General features: G+C 41.1%; 1 protein-coding gene across 1 annotated transcript in view; it reads left to right on the forward strand.

Annotated features, from left to right (window-relative positions):
- Window positions 1-15,811, forward strand: part of PHIP (pleckstrin homology domain interacting protein) — a 217,830-nt gene that overhangs the window by 11,371 nt on the left and 190,648 nt on the right. Inside the window, exons 2-3 of the mRNA XM_019520451.1 lie at window positions 2,863-3,013; window positions 3,115-3,213. Of these exons, the coding sequence (XP_019375996.1) occupies window positions 2,863-3,013; window positions 3,115-3,213 (250 nt within the window). The remainder of the gene's footprint in view (window positions 1-2,862; window positions 3,014-3,114; window positions 3,214-15,811) is intronic.

Genomic DNA, 15,811 nt, shown 5'->3' on the forward strand with positions numbered 1-15,811 from the left:
GGTTGCTTCCCATCCCCCCCCCCACCCGCCTTGCTCAATTTTTCCCCAGGCTCCTTTTCTGCTCCTTCCCTGCCCCGTGGCCAGCTCTCTGCTAGTGTATTGTTTGGAGCAAAACAGTATTAAGTTTGTGGGTATTTATTTTTTGTAGCCATTTAGCTATGCTTTGTGTATGTCTATGTCAATGGTTAGAGGTGGTATTGGTAAACGTGAAGGTGACCCTTTTGTTTCTAGAAAATACTCTTGTGGTTATGATCTGAACTGTCACCTTGTTGGTTAAGAGAGCCAATCCCTATTTGTTTTAGTCTGCTTATTTTAGTTCGCTTTAAAAACAAACAAACAAACAAAAAAAAAATTCAGTTCAGCAGAGTCCTAATAGGTTAGAGTTAGATTCTACTTGCTCATTAATGTAATTGAGACATATGTGCAATCCCATGGAGGACAGTGTGAGTTGGATCGGTGTCACTGATAGGGTGACCATATGGGACAATGTGAAATCCAGGAAACTCAGAGGTGGGGGCATGGCTGCTCAGTGCAGCTCTGTTGTTACTATTTAGGCAGCTAAGGGAGTCGATGGCTTTTTAATGACTAGTTGTTCTCACATTTATAGGTAACAATAGTCTTTCTTTACTGGTCATTCCACTGATTAAGCTAACCTATTTCAGGGAAGTTCTGCTGTCTGCTAGGATTTCCTATGTCACAGTTTGTGCTGCTCTGCCTCCCCACCCTGGTTGGGTCCTGGATGCTCATTCAAATTTTCACTAGCCAGCTGGGACTCGCCTCCAAAGCTTGGCCAAACTGGGTCATTGTACTGATAGACTAAGATGATCTGCAGCCCTTCTTAGAGTTGAAATATTTCTTGGGACATATCACATTTGTTAGAGGAACTTTATTCTAACCCTGACTGTTCTCGTGTTTGTATTCACGTACTATCCAAAACCACTGTGTTTTTTACTTGGTGCAAAGGAGGTCTTTGGCTTGGAATGGAAAGGGTTTTGCATTTTGAGCACAAGATACAGGGTATACAGCATATATCTCTGAAAACATCATGTTTGTAAGTGATAGCCTGGGCACTAGGAAGCATTTATTTTAAACATTGCTTTTGGAATCAGTGGTGTGCAGGTCTTGATTTTTGTTTTGGAAGTCATTGTAAGGATGTATTATGATGAAATCTCACAGAAATGCTGGTTGACCTTCTTAAGTTCTTTAAGCTTCTCTTTAAATTGAGAATCTTGCCGAGCATATCTAAGAAGTGCTGACTTGAATGCTTCAAAAAAAATTCTTTAGCTATTTGATTAATCAGTAAACTTAAAAGTTTCACCTCTGGGAGACAAGTTTGGATTTGGCTTCAGCTGCTAGGGGAAAGTACAATATCTGGCTTTAAAAACAAGTGAAGAGTGATCATTATCTGTTTAGTTCAGGAGAAGAACAGCTTCTCGAAGGAGATGAGCTAGGAATAAAATGGAGTGAAATGGGTCAGAATTGGGGTCCCTAAATGGTAGAAACTGTAACCAGGTCTTGCCATGATTTATAGTCAGTAATATTGTTAAAGCACCTAGAACTATAACTTGGAGCTCTCTTACCTTTCTAAAAAAAATCAAAAGATGTCTCAAAACACTATTTTGTATGTCATTTGTTAGGACAATAAATCATGGCTGCTAAGTCTTGAGCTTTGTGAGTTTTTTGGCTTCCTGTTAACATTGAATACGTATGTCTAAAAACATTCCTAATTTAAAAAAAATGAATTGGATGAATCTATACAGTGCTGGATTGTAATTTGTAACACTTATGCACCTTTTAAAGATGTATTTTTAAAACTTTACTTGAACACTTAAATTCAGTGAGTCAGAATTCAAACCATTCGCAAATGCATTTATAAATGTGACATACGACTTAAATGATAACAACAAAGAAAAATCCCTTCTTCCACAGAAGCTTTAAGGTAGTAGGGAAAAATCATTGTAGTGTAAATAAGATTTTTTTCATGGCATCAGTTGTACTTCAGGCACTCCTTTTGTTAATAAATTACTGCAATACAAAGCATGGTAACAGCATGTTGGCAAGACAGGGAGCATATTTGAAAAATAAGGTATGTTCCTCTTAATTGGGTTCACTGTAGAAGTATGAGCAATGTTCAGCCTCCTTAAAATGTCAGTCATGGCCTTCTGCAGTTACAGTATAACAAAACATCAGAAGCTTTTACTGAGAGACAATACCGGATGATTTTTCACAAATTTAAAGATAAAAAACTTCATGATACAAGATTCAGACTGAAACAAGGAATGAACCAGAATGTGAGAGGTACTGCATTTGAATGGCTATTAGAAGAATGTTGAATGTGGATGATTTCCTTCCCCTCCCCCAATACTGTTCTTTTCCTTAGATTTGCAGTTTGTAAGAAATGCATAAATGTCAGGATGGCTCTACAACATTAGGGGTTTTTATGCTATTTAAAAAAAATTCCTTACAGTAACTTAAATTGATTAGAAACGTATTGAAAATTAGGATTTGATACATTCTTTATATTTTTCCATGTTACCTAAAACAATGTAAGAGCTGCTTTACACAGTTAGAAATTCATGTATATGACAACATTATAAACATAACTAGTATTTAATACAAAGACCCTATTTCAAATGGAGGGAATTAATTGAGACCAGCTGGAATAAATTACTGTACTTAAAGGTCATTATCTGTTTTTATCATTTGTCTAAAGTGATAAACCATTTTCATTTTTTTTCTCATTTCTTTTAACAGTTTGTGTAACAAACTCCTCGATAGAATATGAGGATTTAACGAATAATGCTTCCAAAATGATTCACTTTTTTCTGTTACAAAATGTTTTGTTTGTCTCTCACCTAATAGGTGAAGTATTATAGACACTTGGCACCTGATCACTTGCTTCAGATATGCCATCGACTAGGACCACTTCTAGAGCAAGAAATTCCTCAAAGCGTCCCTGGAGTGCAAACACTGCTAGGAGCTGGAAGACAGTCTTTGCTTCGCACAAACAAAAGTATGAAAATCTTATAGGAGCAGAAATCATGAAAAGTCTCTTACACTATTGTGTGGTTGTTTTTTCCTTTTACATTTTTTGTCTAATTTGTTCTGAAATAGGTTGCAAACATGTTGTGTGGAAAGGATCTGCTTTGGCTGCATTACACTGTGGAAGGCCTCCTGAGTCACCAATAAACTATGGCAGCCCACCCAGTATAGGTAAGTCAGTATCATTATTACACTGATAATGCTTGCGTGTGCAGTTTTCATGCCTTCCTTTCTTTTTTATTTGTATAACATCATTTTAATAGCACTGAGGTTGTATTTACTTTTGTGCATTGTACACACTGAGTTTAGCATTACTTCTTTTAGGATGGTCAGTTACTTTGTTTATTAGTTTGAAACATGGCAGGATGTACACTGCATGTCCCAAGGTATACGTCGTGTTTTAAAGCTTGATGTTCTTAACTTTTACTTTTTTGAGGCATGAGCTTTGTAATGCTTCATTTAAAGAAAAAATAAGTGAGAATATGCAAGTAGCATTTGGTTGGCTAATAACAGTGTTTTCCAAGAAGTTGTAAAGCTGTTAATGAACCAGTTTCTTCTGTTATGACTGGTTGAATATGGGGTGTGGGGGGCTCTGCTTCCACTACTGAAAAATCCAGTAGCAGTTTTATGGAGTTATCTGCAAAGAGACTGGGTAATTTGGATCGTTCCAACAGGGAATACTGTTTCGTTCTATTTGACCTATTTCTTAGTTTTATCTTAGTATAGCATGGAGCATGTGTGTGTTCCCTGGCCTGCAAAAAGGCAGAGAATGGGAGTCAGGAGAAGTGAGTAGGGTTTTTTTGGTTCTGCCATAGCTACCTTGAAACATTTCTCAGTGAAAGATCTGAGTGAAAGGTTCATTAGCCATTAGCTTTGTTCTAGCCTTTAATTTTGAAGAAATTCAGGATTATGTGTGTGTATGACTTATATAATTCCCTACAATCTGATATGTGCATATGTATGTATGAGATTGGAAGGAATTATGTTTCATAAATGCTTACACATATGTAATATCTCCACCCTCCTCAGTCTAGTGTGTGTATGTATGTATGTATGTGTGATATCTGGAAGGGTGAGTTTAAATCTCCTTCTGTTCCAGAAAGGACAGTAAAAGTGAGCAGAAGCTTTCATTTTCCACAAGGACACAGTAACTTAGTGAAAGTAGTAGTATTAGGAATTAATAGAACATACCAGCACGTCTTTGCTTAAAACCAAGTTGAAATGTTCTTGTTCTGTAGTTCTTTAGTGGCTTGTTCTTGCTCTGTTTTTAAGTTCTCCTGTAAAACTGGCAATGTCAACGTAAGTGCCTTTTTTTCATCATTGATTTTTTTTTTCCCCCCCCCCTTCTCCACATTACATTAATACGGATGTAATTGGGAAGATTTAAATGTTTAATGTTCATATTTTAAAGCAAACTAAAATGAAATACATGAAAATAAAATTGCATCTCTTTGCATTTGGTAAATCTCCTCCAGTTGGCAACTACATTTTCTTGTATTTCAAGCCCTTAGGTTATGAGTTAGTTATGTTTTCCCTGTTACTTCAGTATTGCCAGTTTGATAGACTTGGGTCTGTCTGTCTGTATTGTAGAGAAGAATAGTACTAAAAGGGAAGGAAGAGCATTTCTTCTGCACTTGAATCTCCAGTTGGCAACTGTTCTCTTGTGTTTTAAGATCCAGGCATTACAGTTAAAAAGCAATTCGTTTTAAAGAATTCTGAATGTAGATGTATGTACTCAGACAAGGTTCTTTAGGTAAATCTGATATCTTTTATTAGACCAACTGAAATAGTAGGAAAAGTTCTTCTTTGCAAGCTTCAGAATAGAGGGAGTTTTGTCAGAATAGAGAGAGTGGATTGTGAAAACTTGAATTGCAATTTAAGCAATTGTTGACTACTTGCCAACTTCCTCAGTCGTTGATATGATTTTACTATTAAGATATGTTTGTAAAAATGGCATTTGACATTCTGTTAGTCTTCCAGCAACTTCAATATCAAATCTGATTGGTATATGAATGAAGAGTCTGTGTTTCTGATTTTTGGACTTGCAAAGCCAGTGGGAAAATCTGAGAACCTTTTGGTTCCGTGCCCCGCCAAAAGTAAAGGCTGCTTGCAGATGTGAAAAAAACCCAAAAACAAAACAGCGTCTTACTTTAAACTTGGTGTGCTTCAGTGCTGAGCCCAGTGCATGCCCAGAAAAAGCAGCATGCTAGTTGGACCTGGCTTGCCCAATTTATGTATAGATTGGGTGCTTTACTGGGGCTTTTTGGCGCTTTTATCTAATCACTGATTGATGAATCCGCTTTAGCTAAAAGCATCAAAAGCCCTGCTGAAGCACCTGATCTATACAGCTGCTGTGGATCTTGGTCAAAGTAACGTGCTGCTGCTGGTAAAGCATATTTTGTGTGTTTTGGTGTTTTTTTTTTTTTCCCCTTTCACATTCATCAGTGCCTGAAGATTCCACTTTGTTCTCCTGTGGTGTTTTTGACTGTGTAGGACAGGGATCAGCAATGTTTTTGGGCAGAGTGCCAAAAACACCAGCAACCTTGACTTGTAACGTTGGTATGCCAGGGTAGGTGGTGGGGGAGACACGAGGGGCCCAGTCTTTGTAGCAGTGCAGACCTGGCCCCTTCCCTGCCATCCGCCCAGAGGCACATATGCCAAGCAGAATGCCTTTAGGTGCCACACTGGCACCCATGCCAGGGCTTGCCTGCACCCTGGTGTAGGACTAAAAAGAGCAAAAGGAGTTAAATTTATTTCTTAGTCTGCAATTTTTCCTTTAAAAATAATCTACAAACTGGATTGTATTATGTATAGTCTCAACATAAACTGCAAATTCTTACCTGATTAGCAAGACTGGCTTGTGTTTCCCAATAGGTCAGCTGCTTTATTTATTCTTTTTGATCTCATTTTAAGACCATATAGAATATTTCTATGAATCAGAGGGCTATGTTTGGGATCTATGCAGAGGCTATTGATGTTTCAAGCAAACTGATTTTACTGGGAGATGAAAATAGAGATTTATGAAAGTACATCTTGAATTGCCCTTAGTCCAAGTGAATTCAAAAGATGTATTTTTAAATGTACAGGCTGATGTCTGTTATCAGATGGTTCAAGATAAGCAGTCCTGTGCAGAAAGTGCAAGCTATCTCAAATTTTTCTCTGCAGTATTGAGTAGGACAGACAGTCCTCTTGCAAAAGTATCTGCAGCAAACATGTATGTGGTGATGGACAAGATTAAGAAGCTTGTCACTGGGAAGCAAAGGGGTGGGCAGAGCTATATATTAAATTTAAAGAGGGTAAAAAGAGAAAATATGCAATTTTTTTTCTTTCCTATACATAATGTGTTAATTGAAGGATGGATAGTCATTACCTGATGCCTCATGGGAGGGAATATTTGAGTTCTTGTCAGGCTTTATAAGAATGGATAAATTTATTTTTCATATATTTAGTTGAGAATACCAGGTGAAAAGCTTGTGTAATATAGCTTGTTCTTTTGTGATCTCAGTTCTTGGATCAAGAGGTTGTGTGTGTTGTTACATTTTGGCCTGGTCATACATGGGTGTAGAGGCACCTGAAGCACCCGTATCCATTTTGGGTTGATTCCTTCTCCCCTCCCCCCCAGTCTGCTTGGGAACATTTGACTTGTCTACTTTACTTTATTGTCTTCTGGAAATGAAAACTGCTTGTTACTTGAAGTATCATAGGTTGGGGTGAGGGGCATTGTTTTTGTGTGTTATCTCAATAGTTATGCAATCAGCTCCATAAATGCTAGTCTCTCAGGGTAGATATGAAGTAAATCGCTGGTCAGGAAGCCTTGATTTTAATCACTGCTTTCTACAAAAAGTGTGTTCTTGTTGTTTGATGCCCTTTATTCATTTAACTTCTTGAAACTTTGCACTTTTAGAGAGAGCTTAGGGCTTGACTGTGTGTACACAAACTTGCAGAGAGCCAATAGGACTGATGGGTGGGGAATCGGGTCTGGTATCCCTCATCTCCATATGCTGTGGTTAACAAGGATGTTATCTCCGGAAACAACAAACTCTCCCTATGCCTGAAGAAGGGCGTTTGTGCCCGAAAGTTTTGCAAAGAACAATTTTTCCAATTACTTAGTTCAGGGGTGGGCAAAATGCAGCTATTCTGTCTTGTCCGCAGGGCTCCTAAATAATTTAGAAAATTAATATCTGTCTGTCCCTGGCTGCCTGTCATGCGGCCCTTGATGGTTTGCCAAAACTCAGTAAGCAGCCCTCTGCCCAGAATAATTGCCTGCCGCTGATTCAGTAGGTCTAATAGAAGTTATCACATCTATCCAAATAACTTGGGGTCATCTCCTATGGGCTCTGGAAATACAAACTCACAGTATGAGAACTGAAACTAAGCATCACAGATGCTTAATGGGATCTTCTAGACTGAGAACTGAGTCCCATTGGGTAGAGTGGTTTTCTTTAATCTTTGCTAACCTGTAGAGGAACCTCTGGGAAACCCATGAGATTGGGCCTCTAATATAGTCCTTGGCCTGTTGTGACCTATTTATAAAACTTCTAAAAAGATTACACAAGCCTATTGTCACAAATAGTGTGTAATTAGAAGTTATAATCCCTATTCCATGGCTATATCTTGGAGCTTTAACATATAACTATCTTTATAGGGTTTTTTTAAAACCATCTTAACAAAAAAAGCTAAAATATGATTAAATAAAAAAATCCACTCAAAATAAAATCCAATTTTGTTTTAATTGTTGATTTTCTTTATTCACCTTGTAGTCTCTAAAGTTTTGAGCTGTCAAATATAAAGTCCTCTGTGTGGCATTTTGGAGGACTGAACTTCTAATAGTTTAGTGGTAGAGTATTAAGATTTTAGTTAATGGTTACTATCCTCCTGGCAAGTATTTAGGAGAAGTCTAGACAGATGGGGGAGATGTAGAATTTAACTGTAATCCTTACTTTGTTGCATTACTGGGCCTTTTAAACTGGGAAACAAAAATGGTTTATAAAGTCAATTGCAGTACTGACTTTAAACAGCACTTCAAAATTGGTTTGCAGAGTGGATCCTTTTGATAAAAACTGAATGTGATGAGAGCGCCAACAAGGTTCCTGTAAGGCTTAATTTTAAAAAATACTTTTAGCAGAAGATAGCTACTCTTAAAGCACCAGACAGGCTTCTAGGATTAAAACTACTTCAGCCTACCAGTATAACCCTTTTTGAGGCCCTGTAAACTTTTCCAAGCATTGGTGGTTAGGCTTGGAACTGCACAGAATTTTCATTTATTTTTAGAACTTTGGCTTTGAAGCTTACCTGCTCAAAGCATTTATATTTTTGGTTCATTATAGTTGTAATAAACCAAAATTAAAATATGATGATCCTTTTGGGAGGTGTGAGTTGGAATGACATTCTTTTCTAAATTGAGCTGTCATGTTTGTTGTCCGTATATTGCCTCCCAAGAACCCTTTCTTATTGAGAGCTAAAATTAAAAAAAAAAAACAGAATATGAAACCCCCCAAACCTTAAAAAATACTCTTCAGGCTGCGTGGACCAAAGTTGAGGAACAGAGAGAATATTTAATTTTGCCTTTTACAGTCTTTTTCTCTGATACCTGTATCTCACTAGGCATTTACCCAGGTTCCCTGACTTGCTAATGAGCCCATCAAACATAATAATGAGAAACTTAAGGAAATTCTTAATTTTGTGCCAGCAACTTTGAAGGTGGTTGCTTAAGACAAAATTAAAACACATCTGGATGAATTCATACATTTCAAAGAAATTGTTTATTTACAGCTTGCACAAACTCTTGTATGTTCACATCAACTGAGCTATTTTTGTCAAATTGCTAATTTCTGCATGCACAAATTAAATGTTTGTAAAAACTGCCTAAATGCTAATTACAATGCTAAAAATGCAAACTACATTTTAAAGGTTTTTTTTAACTACTTCCTTTAGGTAGGGGAGGATGTAGAGCAGAAAGGATTGCTGAAAGGACGGTAGGTTGCTGAAAACGGAGCTCCATTGCTCTGGGCCTTGAAGTCATTGCAGAAAGTTGGCCTCTTAGTCATGGGAATCCTGAACTAGCTCAGCTGCTTTTTCCCTTTAAAAACATTTAGAGAACACCTACTGAAAATCTGTCTTAATATTGCTGATAGTGATTCATTGTTGTAAGTTTTCATGACCTCTCCAACTGGTTCATTTTTTTGGCTGTGATCTCTTCCTCAGCAGAGATGTTCTATAAGTAGTCTAGCTTGTTACTTTGCTTCTAAATGCATTTAAATTGAGTAGTGCTGTTGCATCAGCTTTGAGGCAGGGTTTTTTGACAATACTATCATGGCTGAAATAATCATTTTAAAGGTGTATGAAAAACCTACTCAAAGGTAAAAAGAATTGCATAAAAGAATGATTAAAAAAGTCTTAAAGTATCAATTCACACGCGTGCACACACTGGTGAATTGTCCGTGACGAATGACTGGGGGTGTGCAGGCGGGCCATGTCTATGCTCCAGGAGCAGGTGGAGGGGGGGAAGCTCGCCCCGCTGTCCATCTGCCAGCACCCTGTGCCACTGCTGCCTCCAACATCACTGGCCTTGCCCCCCGCCAGGCCCTGCTTTTCAGAGGCAGCGGAGCACTGCCATGAGGGCTGGGACAGAGCAGAGGGGGGGCCTTGCCCCCCTGGTCAGTCCCTGCTGTAATGGCAGTGCTCCACACTCTGGTTGTTTCACTAACCAGTCACAGTGCTCCAAGAGCGTTATGGACAGACAGACAGACTAAGCCCTTTTGTCGTGGCCCAATAGTCGGCTGGATCTGAGAGAAGGTTCTAGAGATTTCTGGGTTAGATGATGGAGAAGGTTTATTTAAATAACTACGTTTAACAACAAAGGGATGGCTACAAATAACAATAAAACACAAAATGTGACTATAACATACAGCCTCCCCTGGCAGTTGGGTTAGAATGGTGGTCTGCTGTTCGCGGGTGGCTGGGCTTACACGGGTAGCACAAAACATACAGCGGATGGGTGCGGAAAGGGTGTCGTTTATGGTAAGGTTTTTGAGGAAACTTTGGAGATCCCTTTGGTGTTTTTCTAAGGTAGTGACTAGATTTTGAAATGACTGCCCAGTTGCCACAAATGCTTGTGGCACCAGCTGGAAAGCCTCTACCAATTGCTGTCTTAGTTGTTGGACCTGGACATTTGTCTCGGTGCTTTGCGTTATTCCAAACATACCAGTAAGTCGGGTCAGCCAGTCTCGTTTTATCCTGTTTGGCCCTGCCCCTAGTTTTGGCCACCATCTGTTTGAACAATTACAGGTGGTGGTGGCATTGGGCCAATAGAAAATTGAACGGGATATAATTTTGGGCAACCCATATATCCGCACATTTTCTAAGGGTATAGGAACATTCCAAGATTGTGCTTTGGGAAGAGAGGAAAAAGATGCAGTGCAATGTGAAGTTATAATAACAGTTAGTGTTTTTGGAAATAGAAGATGAAGTGTTGAGGTCCCCTGAGAATCCATATAATGATCCAGATGAGGAAAAGCAGGCATGGGTGTTAGTCTCATTGCACTACAGGGGTGCAGTTAAAGTCCTGGTTGCGATGAGTGCAGTTAGGAGGATGAGGCATAGTAGGATATCCATTCTGTGGGCACAAAAGTTATAGGTTCAGAAGTTTCTGCATGGTTAAACCCACCAAATGTTACCCTGCCCTCCTGCTATAATTGTCCCTTCCCAATCAGCAGTATTTGGATGGGAGACCTTAACTTTCATTCCTGGCCTGAGGGTTTCTGAACAGTGGGGTCAAGGTGTCAAGGTTGGGGGTTCCCTATCCTTAACTGCAAAGGTGAACCCAGAGGATATGCTTGATGATTCATTAGACGGACTGCTTGATGCAAATAGTCATCCCAGTGGGACCAAGTAGAATTCGTGAACAGTTTCAAATGAGTTTTTAAGATGGAGTTGGCCTGTTCCACTATGCCATTAGTTTGGGGGTTATATATGCAACGATAAGTCCACAAAAATCTGGGCCTCTTGCATTCATTTGGTTATTAGGTAATTTCTTAAATTTGGAGCCATTGTTGCTCTGTATTTCCAGGGGCTTGGGATATGCACTAAGGAGGGCACCTAGGCCACGGATAGTGTCCTCTGCAGTGCAGTGCTGAGATGCCTGAGCAAAGGTGAGTCAGCTTACTACTTCAACTGCTACTAGAACAATACGCCTTTTAGAGACGGTGGGCAGCAAGGGCCCTATGTAATCGATTTGCCAGGTATCCCAGAGCCGTTTTCCTTCCTTAATATGTGGGCCCCCAAATCGAGTGGGTGCCTTCAGATGCATTTTAACTTCCTGGCACATGACGCATTGGTTTACGACGTCGGTTGCCATTTGTCAGGAAATAGCTATGTTCTCGGTCGTGTTGTACCAACATCTAATCCCACAATGTCCATTTTGGCAGTGAAGTCAGTTGACTGCCACAAACATCAGGTCCTGTAAAGGTGAAAGTGTTCCTGGTTCTATGCCAGTTTCTGCTTCTGCTGTGTGAACCTTTAGACCTTTGGCCAATTGGTCCACATTGCTGCCACTGATTGGTGTGTTCCTTTCTTGTGGGAGTGAGCATCTATGTGTCCGATTTCTGCAACGATTTTCTTGTTTGCAGTGGAGTCCCAAATGTGTTTCCAGAGGTCGTGATTCCAGATCGGATTCCCTTTCCTCTTCCAGTCTTTGGCATGCCACATGGGTAGCCAAATGGTGCATTTCTGGTAGCGCATCTAGGAGTCAGTATAAATTTGAATGTGGGGAGGAGAGGTGGAGGTTGCAGTCTTCCAAGACATGGTCTGTTGCTATTATGATGGCACATAATTCTGCCTGTTGAGCTCTTGCTCTGGAACCATGGCGCTGGAGAGTATGTTCATCTCTTACTTGGATGGCGGCTGCTTTCCAAGAGATTCCTGCCTTTGACCCGTCTGTAAGCCAGGATTCCACCCCATTTTGACCTTTTGATTTTTCATCAAAGAGCGGGGCTGGTGTTACTGGTAAAGGTTGCTCTGTGGGTGAGGAGCTGGGAAAGATATTTATGCACTGTTTTGTTACTTGTTCTACTAAGGCAGGTTGTCCTCCTGGCAAACAGTTTTCTACCTGGGCTAAAATGGCATAGATCCACTTCTGCACCATGGATCCCTTAGCTTGCCTGGTGGGCGGTATTACCTTTTCTGAGAGAGCATGATGGATGATGGGGAATGGTGTAGTTAGCATGGTGGGATGATTTATCTGCAGAGCCTCGGTGGAGATAAGGGCACAGTAACCAGTTAATAAGAATTTCTCTAACAGTGTATATCTTGGTTCCGATCCTTTCCAGCTTTCACTCCAGAGCCCTGTGGGGGAGCCTTGGTGCTCATCAGGCATTTGCTGTCATAAGCTCCAATGACCCCCACTGTCTGAGACTCCCAGGTGGAGAATCATTTTTCCCCCCTTCCCTAATAGGGGCTAACCTTGCATGCATTAAAACTGCTTGTATGAGAGCTTGAAGTGCCAGGTGTTGTTCTTCACCCCATTCCCATTTGGCCTTTTTCTTGCATAGGTTATATAGAGGTCTGGCTAGGATGCTGTACTCCGGGATGTACAGTCTCCAAAAATTCAAGGTACCTAGTATAGTTTGCAGTTCCTTTACATTTTGGGGTGGGCTAGCATTTGCCATTTGATCAGTTTCTGATTGGGGAATTTGATTCCCTTGTGCTGACCAGATGACCCCCAGAAATTGGCATTTAGTATCAGGGGCCTGGGTCTTGGAGTTGTTGATAATAAATCCAGCGTCTTTGGCACTTATTAGATCTTGGAGGCATGCCTCAACTGCCTCCTGAGTTTGTTTTTTTTCCCCACCCCCCCATGACATCATCAATATAGTGGTAGCAGTGGGTGTTAGGGTGCTGCGCTTCCGTGGTTTTCATGATCGGTGCCAGTGCGCAGTGCGCATAGGTGGGGCTGTGACACCACCCCTGGGGAAGAACACGGAATCAAAACTGTTCCCCAACCCAAGTAAAAGCAAAATATTTCCTGGATTCTGGGTCAATGGGAATAGAGAAGAACGTGTCTTTTGAGATCAATACAAGCCATCCATGACAGGGCGTCAGTCTGGATGTGGATGGATACGTCAGATGTGCTGGGCACGGTGGTGTGGATGGGGTCGGTGTGTGCATTCAGGCCTCTAAAATCGACCGTTGTTTGCCATCGTCCGTTCGGTTTCCAAACTGGCCACATGGGCCTGTTAGCCACAGAATGACATCGCTCAATCGTCCCATATTCCAGGAGCTGTCGAATCAACTCGGTGATGGGTTTAGTGGCTGCGGGAGGGGTTTGATATGCGGGCAGTGAACCATTTGCATGTGTGGCAGAGACCGAGGTGGAAGGTTACAAGTAGCTACATTGCACTGGGCTTCTAGACTGTCTGGGGCAGGAAAATTTCCCACGTTTTGTCCAAAAACCCACATCTCAAGGCCGATCCAAAATCTCTGGCCTCAAATAACAGGAAGACCCAGTAGGCTTGGACCTCCAGAAGAACTACCGCAGGTGTGGAATAAAGGGAGCTATTTCCAGGGAACTGGAGCTCGGCTTGTACTAAAGTTCCTTGTTTCTTACTGCCGCCTACCCCTTGCAAATGGAAAGGGGTGCCTCTTGCCTCGGGGAAGTCTTTCTTGTCTAAAATGGTTACGTGTGCCCCTGTATCGAGTAACATCCTAACAGTCTTTAAGACACTTCCCACTGAAACCCTCATGTCGAGATGGACTAAGGTAGAGGGAACCTTTGGTCTTGATCTGCCCCCTCTCACCGCCAGCGCAATCCCCTCTGACGCTGGTGAGGAGGTTGGTGCGAACCTTCAGGCGGCTGGGGTTTGCTGGTAAGTTCAGATAAAGGCCCCTTAAGACAATTGTGGGGACTCCATCCAGCTAGCGCTGACCATTCTGAATCCTTCTCCATGTCCGCTCCCAGGAATCCTGTTCGTGACAGCAATTTAATGTCGTGGCCCAATAATAGTCGGCCGGATCTGAGAGAAGGTTCTAGAGATTTCTGGGTTAGATTGTGGAGAAGGTTTATTTAAACAACCACTTTTAACAACAAAGGGATGGTTACAAATAATAAAACACAAAATGTGACTATAACGTTACAATAACACCACAAACATAAACATATATCAGTGGCACTTATCGGTCAGAGCTGGCTTCCAAGCATGTGCACTTTCTGTCCAATTAGGCTTTGTTAGCCTCTCACAAGTCAGGTGTCCCCGAGTTTGTTTGTGAGCTGACTTTGGCCAGTGAGGCATGGTCCAGCGTGATCCTCATCGCAACCTCAGTCTCTGACTGATCAAGTCGAAGGTGATGGTCCCAGTGTCAATCTCAAATGTCTCCACCGCTGTTTGGGCACTCTGAGACTTTATACGGTTGGCTGAGCCACTCCCAGTCTTACGTTTTGAATCATGCCCTTATTTGGAGGACGCCATTCCTTATGGATACAAGCCTCAGAAAGTGTGCATCATTGCTTAGGAGAAAATGCATAGTCGTTTACCTGCAAGACTAAGCTATGGAAATTCCTCAAACCCCACTGAGAATTCCCCCACACCCTTTATTATATAAGCATTTGAAATACTGTCAGGAGAGAGAGAGAGAGATTATTTAAAAAAAAAATACTTGCAGCTAAATAGATGATTTATATCTGCTTTTCCAAGCTATACATATAAAGTTTTGTTTAATGGTGTCTAGTGTTGCAGTGTTAATGCTCATAGCTTTACAGAGCAGTCAAAGTGCAGTCTCCTGTACACCATCTGTGCATAATGAAGTGCTTGAAGAAATAAAACTTCAGTCTCCCACTTTTTGAGGAGAGAGTGCTGCATTTACAACCAAATCTTTATTTGTTGATATTAGAGTAAGAGTAAATTGAATCTTTAGTTTTCCTAACTATAAAATATAAATGAGGCAGAGAAGTGAAAGAGCTGGTATTAGTACACACTTTTTTTTTTCTGCCCATGTCTTTTAGGACAGTGTTTTTCAGCCTGTGAGTCACAACCCAAAATTGGGTCCCATGAATATATGAAAGAGTAATGAACAAACTTTTAAAATGCATCAACTTTAAAAATGGATTGTCCTTTAAAGGAGAAAAACATGGGAGACCTGTCGCTTCTCCCTTGCAGGCTGTCAGAGTTGCAGCCTGCAAGGGGCTGCTTGGGGCCCCCAACGCCCCACACACCCACCCTCTGCCCCACACCATGGAGGTGGGGTCTAGGTACATGAATCGGCTAGTCCCAACTCGGTGCCCCTCACTTCCAGCCTGCCATCAGTGTTTACAAATAGGTCTGGGTACAAAAAAGGTTGAGAACCGCTGTCTTAGGAAGTTTTGTACAACTCTTGGGAGTTTTTGTATAACTCGGAGTATTTAATTGTACCACCTCTGTCAGAGGATTTGCTTGTCAGAACTGCATTTGCTTTGTCGTGAGTTTATTTCTATTGGCCTAGAAAAGCTAGCTCGTCTAGAAGGAACCAAGCTAGAAATTATTTTTTTGTCTGCTTCATCAATAGAAACAAACACTTCAATCATCAAGGGGTGCACTGATAGAAGTTTTTTGGGCTGATACTCATGGCTGACTTTTAATGAGTCATATTGGGTGATTCTTACCTGATTCGGATATGCAGCCCTGCAGCATGGAGAGCAGCTGGGTCTTGCTGGTAAGTCTGTTGTGAGGGAGGGAGTGGGGCTGGGGCAGGTGATGCTGGGGCAGGGGATGGAGCCACAGCTCATCTGGGGGGGGGAGAG

This window comes from Gavialis gangeticus, unplaced genomic scaffold, assembly GCF_001723915.1.
Source record: "Gavialis gangeticus isolate Ggan-Ray unplaced genomic scaffold, GavGan_comp1, whole genome shotgun sequence".
Classification (NCBI taxonomy): Eukaryota; Metazoa; Chordata; order Crocodylia; family Gavialidae; genus Gavialis; species Gavialis gangeticus.